Here is a 12,785-nt window from a genome sequence, read left to right as displayed (position 1 = left end):
CTTGTGTCTCCTGTTGTGGTGCATGTGCATATGTGCACAATGTAGAACAAATTTGGCAATGCAATGGTTTCTGGTTTTTTTATAGTGCTATGAAAAGTCGCCTGCCCATTATTTGTTGGAGAGGAAATAATTCAGAGGAGTGTCACTGCCAGAAAATTAAGCTGGCACCCACATAGACACACACATAAAAGCACACACACGCGCACGCGCACACACACACACACACACACACACGCTGGCATGTGCCCATACACACAGATTGTGGTCCGGAGGTGTTCCCTCCAATGAGCACTTTGAGAGGCTGCAAGTTCAGAAAATATGTACCAATGCTTAATGCATGACCATGCTCACACACATGCATGTCTGAGATGGGACACAAATGCAGTGTATCCACGATAACATTTGCATGTGCATACAATGCAATTTCGGCCCCAGTGAGGCACGGAGCAGATTGCTGCAAGTTGAAAACAGCATTTGAGTCAGCAGTGAACAAGACCATGAAAACCACGAAAGCGAGAGAGGAAGGAGAAGTCAGCTGTAAATATTCCCTCTTCTGTAAGAATGTACAGTAAGACATACAGAAAGGATGAACACAAGACAAGGACATATTATTTGTCGTACAGTACATGCCAGAGACATTCACATTCATGCAGACACTCACACAAAACTGACAGTGTCAGGAGTCCAGTTTTTTCCTCCGTTTTGCCCCCGATCACCTCTCCTCCTGTGTCCCCTGTCTTTGTCTGTAGCCACGCCCCTCACCGGTCCCAGCAGATGCAGCCACTCACCCCTGATCACCACCTGCAGGTGTGCTGCATCTCCCTGATCACCTCCCCAGACCATATGTAACCTGCCCCTGCACAACTCTGGTTGTCGGTGCATTTTTGTTAGCCACCCGTCTGCTCTCCGTCTGCTCTCCGTCAGTCCTGTTCCCGTTCCTCCGGCCTCTGTGCCTCCTGCGGATATTCCCGGTCAAAGTCACCAGTCGGTGGAGTTGCCCTCCCGGCTCGGAGGATTGTTGACGCCGTCCCTTCCGCTGGTCTGCCGGCTGCCCCGTCAGCCGTGTCCCCCTGGAGCTGTCGGTCGAGTTGCCCTCCCGACTGGAAGTAAGTGGACACGAGAGGTGCCACCTTTTGGTTTGTTGTTTTTGTTTTTTGTTTATTACAAATAAAGACTGTATTTTGGAACTTATACCTCAAGTCTGTGAGCTTGCATTTGGGTCCTGGAAAAACACCCACCACATAACAGACAGTCTTGTTAGTCCTTAAAAAAGAAGATTTCACTTTCCTTTGAAGTTTCCCTCATCAGTACAATTATTACAGAGACCTACTGCATACTAGGCAATCTTCCCGGAGAAGACTCACTGCATATAAATGCTATTACTCTACTGAGTTTCACCGCTTGTTCAACATATTTGTACTTTACTCATCTTTGAATAATAATTGCTAAATAGTGTGAGTAATTCGTGCGACAGTGATATTGGTGAGAGAGATGTGAGAATTGTCGTTATTCTGGTTTTGAATGAATCCATCTGTATGTTTTGTCTCATACAGTATGTAGACACAGTTACATACTGAATGACATGCAGCTGTGTGACGTGACATTGTTAAGAAGCTCTTAAAACAATTTTATATTACCCAGAAAATCTCTGGACAAACCTGCAGCCTAAAGCCTCAGTCCCGGCTACTGTAGGGAGCGAACTTCCAGCACACACACAGCCTAACCATCTAGCTTTTCTTTTCATGAACAAAACTTTGAGCAGGCAATGTGAAAATGTCTTCATTCACGAGTGGTTCTCAACGGGTCTAGCCTCGGGACTCATAGTGTTCCTTAGTAATTAGGTCCTGACCTAAATTGTTTAGCCACTCAAATTTATTCAACAAAAAATAGTGAAGTAATGCCTTCATGCACTGATAAAAATCTGAAATGAAGAAGTGCAAATAGTTAAAGACCCAATGAAATAATAATAAAAAAGCAGATGTATCTAATCCTAACCCTGTTGACAAATGCTTGAATGAGAACTAACTACTGATGTAAAGACGTCAGTTTTGGTCATTACTGTCATGACAAACTGTCACCAAACAGCGACTGCGTGTGTATGCTGTGCCATTGAATTTATATCCTTTAGAATTAAAGCACAACAGCTGAAGTTCTATAGTCTTCAAAATACAAGTTGGACTTTTTTTTTTTTCCCCTTAACTTTATTTTCAACTCGCACATCCTCCACCCACTCAAAATGGCCCTAAAACCAACTTTTAGGTCACGACCCAGCAACTGAAAAACAGAATTAGAACATTATGTTGAGACTATAGAGCAGCAGCAAAAGCATACACTTACAATTTTTTTTATATTTTGTGTTAACCTTGTGTGTGTAATCTTCACGTATGCTTCTGCACTGACAGAAGCGGTTTAAGTCAATATTCACAGAAACAAGCAGACACTTGTTCCAGTGAACAACAAAGGTTCTTGTCCTCAGATGACGTTCGGCGTTTGCCGACTGGATAAACACACCACACAGGATACAATCATCTGGGAACAAGGGCCTGTGTTGTACAAGTCCTTCCCAGGCCATCTGGTCTGTTCTACCTGCATCACTGACTGATGCGGTCAGATGAAGCACCTTCGGCAGGGCCAACCTGTCTCTCCTCACCTACATCTGCAGCTAACCTCAGACAAGCAATCATGCTTCTTCTCACAGCTAGCTGTCAGTCCATCTCAACCTCAGACACACACACACACACACACACACACACACACACACACTCTTTTTCTCCCTCTCTTTGGCCTGGTTAAGGGTTCTGCCTCAGTGGCCAAGTACAGACGTCAGAGCTGCTGTCTTTCTCTTTCCTTCACAAGAGGATGCATAACAGCCTCACATGGCACACAAACATACAGAAAGCAGACACGTGGTTTGCACCTCTGTGAATTATATTCACATAAAACACTAGCGTTCATGCACGGAGAAATATGAGGTGCTAAATCTTCCCCGTCAAAGATAGCATGGTCCAGCACAACTGTCAACACACAGACATATAACTCAAAAGATATGAAGCATTTAATACAGACTGCCTAGCCCCCACCCAGCTAAACTGGTGCCTAACTGCAGATTAAAATACATGTGTGCACACAGACACACAAACGGAAAAGGATAGTATTGTAGGGGAAGTCGTGTTGATAGCTGTGAAACTTGTTGACAAAACCAGACGGGAAGAGCCATTCACACACACACACACACTGAGATGTTTAAAAATCCTTCTCCAAGGAAAAGACCAGAATAACACAAAAGTTAAGAGGAAAAAAACAGGATAACCCACCCACTCCACACAACCTTCCTACCAGCTATCTTGAACGACTGTGCACAAGTGTACGGAGGACAATTGGTGCTTTTTTTAAGTTTTGTTGCACATTGCATTGTTTTTGAAAACTTCCTCAATTTACTTTCAGAACCTCAAACATTTGCACTTTACTGTGGAACCTTTTACGACACCTGAAAAAAAAACTTTAATTTCTTGGTTTGGCTGTTACTCGCTCATTTTGTTTCTCCCTCAGTTTTATTTTTGCTTAAGTTCATGATTTTGGTTCAACTCACGTGTGATGCCACCACCTGTTTAATCCTGCACTTGAAGGGTCTAAGAAAATATCAGTACACCTGAGTAACACAAAAGTATGTTTTGTGATATTGTTTGGATTCTCAAAATCTCACTTGAATTTTGTATATTTCATATATACAATATATAGTATATGTCACACAGTCAATTTGCATGTATTTACTTAATTTGTTTACCTAAGGTATCCTGCTAACACTTTTTTTTTTTACTAATGAGGCCAAATGTTACTTCCTTTTCTTCGATGGCCCAAAAAATACTGATACATGCAATTTTAATGTTCTCATCAAGAACAATTTACTCTTTTTTTACTCAGATTTTATGCATTTGTTCTTTATAAGATGACAGTTTTCCCAAAAAAAAATTAAATTAAAAAAAATTCATCTCGATTCATCACCAGATTCTTGGCGAAACACAGCCCTCAGACATTGAGCTATATTTCGACACATTCCTGAAGTTCTTTACCTGAAAGTTTCTTTCTTTAAAAGGCTTACAAATATTTTACTCTTGAAGAGGGATGCTTGGAAACCAAAAATATAGCTTATAATGTCTTCATCATTTTAATACCCTCTCCTTCAATTATGAATGATATTTATCGGTAGTCTCAAACCAAGCAGGAAAACTTAAAATGTCCGGACAGGACAACTTAATTATAGAGCACCATGGGCGCAGAGAGAGAGAGAGAGAAGTAAGCACATGTACAATTCACAATTTGAACCAGGCTGACAGATGAGGCAAAGAAGCCGGCGTCTTTGCCTCATCTGTGATGCATGATGAGCCCGTGGATGCACTCCGACACGCTGCATGGCTAAAAACCAGTGAGACTCCAAAGTGAAGCCTTAATTTGAGTGCACAAATCAGAGGGACTTTCTGCACATGCCTCCACACTTTCTGTCTGCGTGTCTCTCTCCCGTCAACACAAAATCCATATGAACTGCTTTCATAAAGCACAAAGCAATTGCCATGCAGAACACGAGGGCCAAGAGGCAAGTGGACCGCCCCCCCACCTCCCTCCTTCCCTCCCCTCCCCGCACCCACCCACCCCTGCTGCATGCTGATCATTAGAGAGACAAAGTGGGAGAGAGATAGAAAGAAAAGAGAGACGGGTGAGGCAGTAGTGCCAGCTCACCAGCAGCTCAATCACATTTAATGCCTGGACAGAGCAAGATGAAAAGGTCTGCAAGTCTCTGCTGTTAATATGACCAAGATAATGGAAACCCTCTCACGACGTGTTTGCATTTCATACAGCTAAAAACGGTATATTATACAAACACAAAATCTACCGTTTGTCAGTGTCTCTTACTCTCCGACTTCCATCTTTGCTCCCTTTGATATACATCTCTCTTTGCCTGTCTATCTCTCGCTCTCTTCCCCTCATTCTATCTTTAACAGCAACAAAGAGATTAAAGAGGGATTACTTCTGGCATGTCAAAGTGATGTGCCTGCTGGGTATGGTACTTTTTTTTTTCCTTTCTCATGCAGTCCTAAATCAATAGGATACACTCATGGGTACACACACGCAAACGCACACGCGCACACACACACACACACACACACACGCACACGCACACACACAGAGAGACAGACAGCGACAGATAGAGGGAGGGGTCAGCACTGTATGAGTAATAGAGAAGATAGTGAAAAAAAACAACTTCAGCTATAAATGTAGCAACACGCTAAATTCTGATTGACTGTGGCTTCTACTGCTTTAAAACACCACCTTTTATAATGAAATGATGATGACAAATTATAATATACTCTCCTATACTTGTGCCCACTGTATCCATAACCTGCCTATCTCATGAAGAAGCGAGGATAAGGAGGGGTGGTCGAGGGATGGAGTGTGTGTGTGTGTGTGTGTGTGTGGAGGGGGGGGGGTATTGTTCTGGGGGGTGATAACCTTTTGCTGTGATTCAAACTACTTGCGGCTAGGAGGGAAATTAACTATTGATTAAAAATAAGGTGGACAGGAGAGACCTAGGGAGAACGGGTAGAGAAAAGACACTGACTGAAATCACACCAGCCAACCCACCACCCACACAGATCCTCTGTCCTCAAACCCACAGACACATACATGCACATGTGCTTGTTTATGCAACGAGGGGGAGGGGGGGGGTAAAAAAAAAAAAAAAAAACATAACACACTGCTTAAATGGAGTTGTAACTAAGCAAGAATAATTTCAGCCAACGAATAAACTACACACTGACTCCACCGTCTCTTCTGATAAATGGAAACCACTCACTGGCCTGGTTTCCGCTTTAAAGTCGAGGAGGAATGGCTGGGCTCGCTCATTATTCATGTCAATAAATTGGCTCCTTTAAACATATATATGGAGTTTGTATGGATTCTGTTGCAAACTGGAAGTGATTTGAGAGCTTCCTCTTCTGTAAATCCAATGGCTGTACAGCCTCATTTTAACTACTGACTTCTCTACAACAGTGCACTGAGATGTTATCTGTAGGTCTGGATGCCTATATAAATATAGACAATCAGATAAATGCAAACACTGAACACTGTCTAAGAGCCTGTATGTCTAGTGCAGGCTATATGCAGGCTATATGTGGGAGAAGAAATGAGTTGCATTCAGTGGTAGTTGTGCACACTTGTAGAGGCTTAATATAAAACTAGAAGGGGTATTTTTATTTATAGCTGACTTTATCATAAACGTATCCATGTTGGCCAAGATTATCCGTCAACGGTCATGATAAAAACCAAACACTTTCAGAAATGTTTACAGGTTAACACACAAGCGATCACTTTACAAGACATCTTAAGAACTATTTTTTTCACATGCCAGTTCAAAAACACTCAACCTCAGAGAATCTACTCCTGGACCACAGAGCCAGTTAGACACCATGTCTGAAAAGCACAATATAGATCCCTTTAGCTAAAATACAAAGCAGAGACGAGTACACACAGACAACCTTGACCCAGTTTCAGGAGCTGACAAGTGCTTGGCCTACATAGATCTCTGTCTTAGTCTTAGTAAGCCTGAAAATGTTTCATATTCAACAAGTTTTAGTCAGATTGCTAACACGACAAGAGAAACTTGCAGTCAGTGAGCCGGTAAAGTTTCGGAGTCTTGCTGTGAGACACTTGCAGAACATGAGTCTACTGCTGTGATCAAACCATGCAGTCACAGGGTGATCCGTCTAACCAGTGGATTACACTGCCACCCCCGTAGGGCCAGAACCACAAACTACCCCCACCCCCTCCCCCAGTATGTGGAACGAAGCTTCTGAGCACTTGGGATTTACCTTACTGCACTGACAGGGTGGAAGACAGTTAAACCGTCACTACATGACGTACAGCATCAGGAATGTTTGGTTTCCCCAACAGGTGAGATAATTTTGTGTGCAAACAGGAGAATATGCACTCACTGTCTACTTGACCAAATCTCATTCATTTGGCCGAGCTGCTGTTGTAAGTCTGATTTGAACCATCTGCTTGGTCTGCAGCCCAGAGAGGACCTCGAACTGATCCAGCACTCAGCACATTGTGTTCAGGTAGCCACTAAAGTGGCCTGGGGTCAGCTCTGTGAAAATCAGCTGCCAGAGGTCTAAACGGATCAAAACAGGCCAGTCCTCCCTCCCTGGCAGCGTAACGCAGCGGGGTCTGTGATGCGTTTGAGTGTGTGCATGTGTAAGTGTATGTTAAAATCTGGATGTCCAAAAAAAAAAAAAAAAAAAAAAAACCTGTTCTGCTCGGACAGGTGCTTATCTTGCTGCTGGTGGGTGGGTGTGCGCTTTGCTCGTCACTCTCACCCGCGCGCCTACACACAGCGCCCTCTCTCTCCCATTCGAGGCCACCGAGTTGTGCAGCGATTATGTGTGCCCACCACCACCTCGCGTCCTCATCTCATCCTGCACGCTCTCTACTGTCATCTCTCCCTCTCCCCCTCCCGCCCCTCCCCCCCCTCTCCCACTCTCTCCCCAACCTAGAGCCGGAGGTACCGACATCGACTGAAAGAGTAGCTCCTTGATGTCGAAATCACACTCAACACAACAGTGCCACACTATGCCGGTGGTGGCGGAAGGCAGAAAAGACGTTAGAACATATAACCTGCTTCTTTTTTTTCTCTCTCTCTCTCTCTCTCTCTCTCTCTCTCTCTCTCTCTCTGTCTCTCTCCTGGCACTGCAGTAGCGCACGAAGTAAGGTGGTAATGCCATTGAGCTTCAGGAAAATCTATAAGTAGAAAATTTGCTGCCATCCAGGATAATCCCTCTGCCATGCAGGGCAACAGTACGCCATCCGAAACCACCTGTTTTGTTTTTTTTCGCGCATCGTGTGCCCGCATAGACATTTTTCGTGGAATTCAGGGAAACGCTGCACCCTGCAAGTGCAGTCCCCGTACTGGACATTGCCCGCCTTTGTCGATCAATTCATATACACCTTATTGATTACATTTACAACCATCAACAATAAACGACTAAAAAGCACTTGCGTTTACAATCTGCAACTGTTCAATTATCATCCATCCCACACGCAAACTTCATTTTCAATGATGTCCATACAACGCATAACAGATCTTTGGTTTGTAATTTGAGCAGCTGCCGATTTTGTCCAAATGTATCTTGAAACCCACTTAAGTATGTTACATTCGTAGAAAAGCCCACTTAATGCCACAGTGCGTCAAAGAAAGCGCCAGCAGCGCTGTGATTTAAGCAGCGCCTCGCATATCAAGGCTGAAACCTTCCCGTTTGTTTCACGAGAAGCACAAGGAGCCTCGTTGTGACCGCCGGTTTAGAGGAGAGAAAGAAAAGCGCAGTAACTTACCGATGTGGATGATTGAATCCGAGAGCGCCGACTTCCACTCCTGGCTCCAACAAACGGCAACGAGCAACAAAGCCGGGATAACTTTCATTATGTCCGCAGATATTTCCCCCCAAAACCAGAGAAAACTACAGCTCTCTGAGTGAGAGCGAACAGAGTTAAAAATCCGGAGAACCGAAGCGTCTATTTTAGTCCATCTGTAGGGTGGTCAAGGAAATTCCCGGTAATCTCTGCCTTGATATGTTCTCTTGACGTTAAGAGTGTAACGCTTGCCCGTAGATGAAAAGAGGAAGAGATTCCCGGGTAGTCGTAGACTGATACCCTGTTGAAATTCCTCCCAACATTAAATCATATTCTGGGCGAGAGACGTTGAGCCGCAGAGAAAACAAACCGCATCCAAACGCCGACGCGTCAAGTCGAGCAGAGAGGCTGAAGGATGTGGCCGCTCATTTAAATGAAGAAATCTGTACCCATTCGAAAACGTGGGGGGGGGGGGGAAACCTTGTTATCTTGAAAAGCAAGTCCTGTTATAATGACCCGAGATCCCCAGCGTTTGAGATCTGGCGACGCAGTTTCCCCCTGCACCAATCACCACACCACCACCACCAGCAGCAGCAGCAGCAGCAGCCTCAGCAGCCTCAGCGGACCCAGCCAACGGCCAAAACTTCCATGTCTCCCAGGGTTTTTGATTTTTTTCCCTTCACTTAGCCACTCTTTTGAATATCACCAGAGCCAGGCGACGCCAGCGGCGACTTTTGTTGGAGGGGAGAGAGAGACACACCAAATGATGAAAAGCCTTGTCACATGGCATTACCACGGAGAGGTACCATATTCCGAAATTGTCTTTTGCTCCCCGTAGAGATGAGAGAGAGACCGGTGTGGAGAGAGCTCCAAAGACACTACTCTTTTCTGCGTCAGGACGGGAAAAATGCACGCTCGGCTATCTGGAGGGAGGAGGGGTGGGGGGGGTAAATGAACCGAGGGTACCCACGACGACACTCCGCGGTCCGCACTCCGTATGCGGGTACTGGCGTCAGCCCCAGCAAGCACGGTGGCTGGTGAAGAGGAAGTACGCTGCGTCCGTGTGGGAGAGAGAGTGAGGGAGAGAGAAGGGGGTGGAGGGGTGTGGGGGAGAGAGAGAGAGAGAGAGAGAGGAGACCCAGGAGAGAGAAAAAGAGAGAGCGGCAGCAACTATGAGCAGTAGCAGTTGCCAGCCGTGGCGCGCATCCACTGTCTGGAATTACCTTTGGTTAAAGACAGAGATGAAATGTGAATATCAGGGAGGGCGGAGGATGCGGAGTCGAACAGAGCGACAGAGAGATGAAGTCAGGGGTACTCTGACAACCTTAGCTCTGCCTCAGGCCCTTTGGGCAGTCATTGACCCGCTGTCTGTGCCTCCTTTTAAACAGGAGCTGGCGATGGGAGTTCCAGTTGACTATTACTTGAGGTTATCTGTGTCTTTAAACGAGCACTGATGTAATCCTTTTTTTTTTTTTTTTACATTACCAATTTATGTCCATCGACTTTACCCTGCTTTGAGGCTGTTTGAGCAGTTTCTGATTAATTCAGTTTACTCACAACAAATACCGGGACTTTCACCTTTCAAACATTTTCCTCCTCTCTCCATTCTGTAAACAGTTATTTTCTTCCACTGCAACTATCCTCCCATCCTTTTGTCCATCTATTCTGTCCACCCCCTACCATCACCCATTTATCCATCCTTACATCCCTCCTTGAAAGCCTGGAGCCCCCAGGGTTCCTCTTAATCTGCCCCAGACCTTGGATTAGAGATTAGGAGGGTTGAGAGAGACATGCTACCGCTGGACTCACTCTTTTGTATGCATTCAAAGAACGAGAGATTAAACTGACAGTGATACTGATGCTGTGAAAGCTGCTCTCACATCTTTCTTTCTTTTTTTTTTATGCTATTGATTTATTATTAAATCTTTATATAACCACTCATATTGAAGATGAACGTCTCTTGCTCTGCAAGTGAGCTAACTAAAAACAAAATTAAACAGCAAAGGTATTGTAAGCAAAAATATATTCTGGAAGATAAAGTCAAATTAAAGAATTTTAATGATGTCTTTGTGCATTCATCAGAATAATTTTTTTTTTTTTTTTTTTTTTTAAATAACATACAAATGCCTTCAATTTATGCCACCGAGGCATTTTGTATCCAAACTCGTGACTATAAATCATTGTGTATTCACACACGTTAAATCACACTGGGTAAAAAAAAAAAAAAAATACAGCTTGCTAAAAACATTTTGAGAGCCCCATTATTTGATATAACTTATTCATAAAAACCATGAAAAGCGAGGCTTCTACTTTCTGTTAAATTCATCCGAGTTTAGTGTCATGAAAAAAATATTCTGTGAACTCTTTGGTAAAGTAAGACTGGATTTGAGGCTGAAATCTCTAACATGTTTGAAAATATTTAGACAGCATCTGAGCAAAGAGATTGAGTGTAACCTTGAAGAGCACTCGCATGATTGCATTCCCTGCACAATACAGTTAATATATTTTTGAAAATCACCGGTCTGAAGGAGTAAATCTCACACCAGACAGGCAGCGGACACTCAGACCTACATATCTATCCTGAGTGTTGGCTGAAGATGTAATTCCTCTATCAGGGGTGTCCTGCGAGCTGGAGACAGTGCGGATACTGATGAGCAGGTGTGTAGCTGTGACCTACATACGCAGTTGTAAAAAGGCTTGTACTGTATATATGTTCATATTATTGCTGTCAGTTTACAATCTCAGATCGCCAAAATGTGATTTTTTTTTTTGGGGGGGGGCAGCGAAATTCAAAATATTTTACAGGTCATAAAACTGAGAATAGCAAAGAAATGTTTAGTGAGTTTCACAATATAGTAAATGTATTGTCCCCTCTACATACCCTTGATTTTTTACTTCTCAGTTTACCTCCTTTTGGCCAATTTACTTTCACAAATGGACCAATGAAGAAAATTATCTCGTTTCAATGAACACTTCACAGTACCAAACCTTAGAATCACCTTGTCCTCTTCCCAAGACCATTTGGGTAGCATTATTTTTTTCACCATGTTAATGCCTTGCAGCAATGTTTTAATTGTGCAGAACTAGTATTCTCTCTTCCCTGGGGGTCTATTGCCACCAACTGCAGTGAGGCTTTTTCCTCAGCGCTCGATTAAAAAGGCGAAATTGTTGTCGTTAAAAAGTAGCAACGTGGACACAAATTGAAATCGGGCATCTTTCAGTCACACAAGCACACAGTCTGCGTATATAAGAAAAGCACAGTTGCTTCAGAAGGTATAATAAATTTGTACCCATCAATCTATACTCGGTAACCCACAGTGAGAAAATTTAAAAAAAAAGTGATTTTTAGATATGTTTGCATATTCAAAATCAAAAAAATTCAAATCTGTCTTTACAAAGGTATTTAGACACTTAATTCACTGCTCTGTAAAAGTGAAACAGCTTTAAGTCTTCTTGGGTAAGTCTCCACAGGCTTTTCACACACAGATTTAGGCCATTTGTCCCATTCGTCCTGGCAGATCCTGTCAAGCTTCGTCAGACTGGAAGGGAAGCATCCGAACTGATATCTTCAGGTCTCTCAGCAGAGGTTCTTTAAATCTTTGCTTTATGCCGGGCCACTCGGGGACAATCAGAGACTTGTCCTGAAGCCACTCCAGCATTGTCTGCCTGTCTGCTTTGGTTCAATGTGGTGCTGAAAGGTGAACCATCACCCCGGACTCGGGTTGCAGCACTCTGAAGTGGGTTTTCTTCAAGGACCGCTGTATTTGGCTGCATTTGGTCTCCCTTCAATTCTGACCAGTTTACTTGTATTTGCTACAGAGAAACGTCTTCAGAGTGTGATACTGCCACCACCATGCTTTACTGTAGGTACTGTGTTAGCCAGGTGATGAGTAGTGCCTAGCGTTCGCAAGACATAGTGCTTGGAGTTCTGCCAGAGATCCTTTTTTGTCTCTTTAGCCCTAAGAATTGTTTTCCTCCTGCTCCCAGGGTCTTTTTCAAATGCTGTTTGACAAACTCCAAGCGGGCTGTCATGTGTCTTCTACTCAAAGTGGCTTCCATCTGCTAAACCATAAAGGCCTGATTGATGGTGTGCCGCTAGGATGGTCATCCTTCTGGTGCGTTGCCACCATCTCTGCAATGGACTTCTGAAACTCCGTTGGAGTGACTGTTGGGTTCCCACTCCTCTGTTAGACCATATGGCCAACTCTATACAAAGTTCTGGTGGTTCCAAACTTCTTCCTTTTCACAAGTATTGAGGCCACCGTGCTCCCGGGAACACTCAAAGCTTTGGAAATGTTTTTTTATATCCTTGCTCTGATCAAAGCCTTACCACCCGTTCATTGCAGAGGTCGACAGAGCGTTCTTTTTACGTCGTGGCTCAGTTT

At 43.9% G+C, this 12,785-nt stretch overlaps 1 protein-coding gene across 3 annotated transcripts in view; it reads right to left on the bottom strand.

Moving 5' to 3' along the window:
• Positions 1-9,537, bottom strand: part of grid2 (glutamate receptor, ionotropic, delta 2) — a 475,952-nt gene extending 466,415 nt beyond the window's left edge. Inside the window, exon 1 of one of the 3 annotated variants that reach the window (XM_069699497.1) lies at positions 8,383-9,537. In XM_069699497.1, the coding sequence (XP_069555598.1) occupies positions 8,383-8,470 (88 nt within the window). In that variant the 5' untranslated portion in view covers positions 8,471-9,537. The remainder of the gene's footprint in view (positions 1-8,382) is intronic. The other 2 variants (XM_069699496.1, XM_069699495.1) reach the window with 2 other exon arrangements.
• Positions 9,538-12,785: the final 3,248 nt, after the last annotated feature.

This window comes from Brachyistius frenatus, unplaced genomic scaffold, assembly GCF_029030835.1.
Source record: "Brachyistius frenatus isolate BFR_SWC_R1_liver_20210118 unplaced genomic scaffold, ASM2903083v1 Contig_30, whole genome shotgun sequence".
NCBI lineage: Eukaryota > Metazoa > Chordata > Actinopteri > Embiotocidae > Brachyistius > Brachyistius frenatus.
The sequence above is the reverse complement of the archived record's forward strand: the minus strand, read 5'-3'. Positions and strand labels throughout refer to the sequence as shown.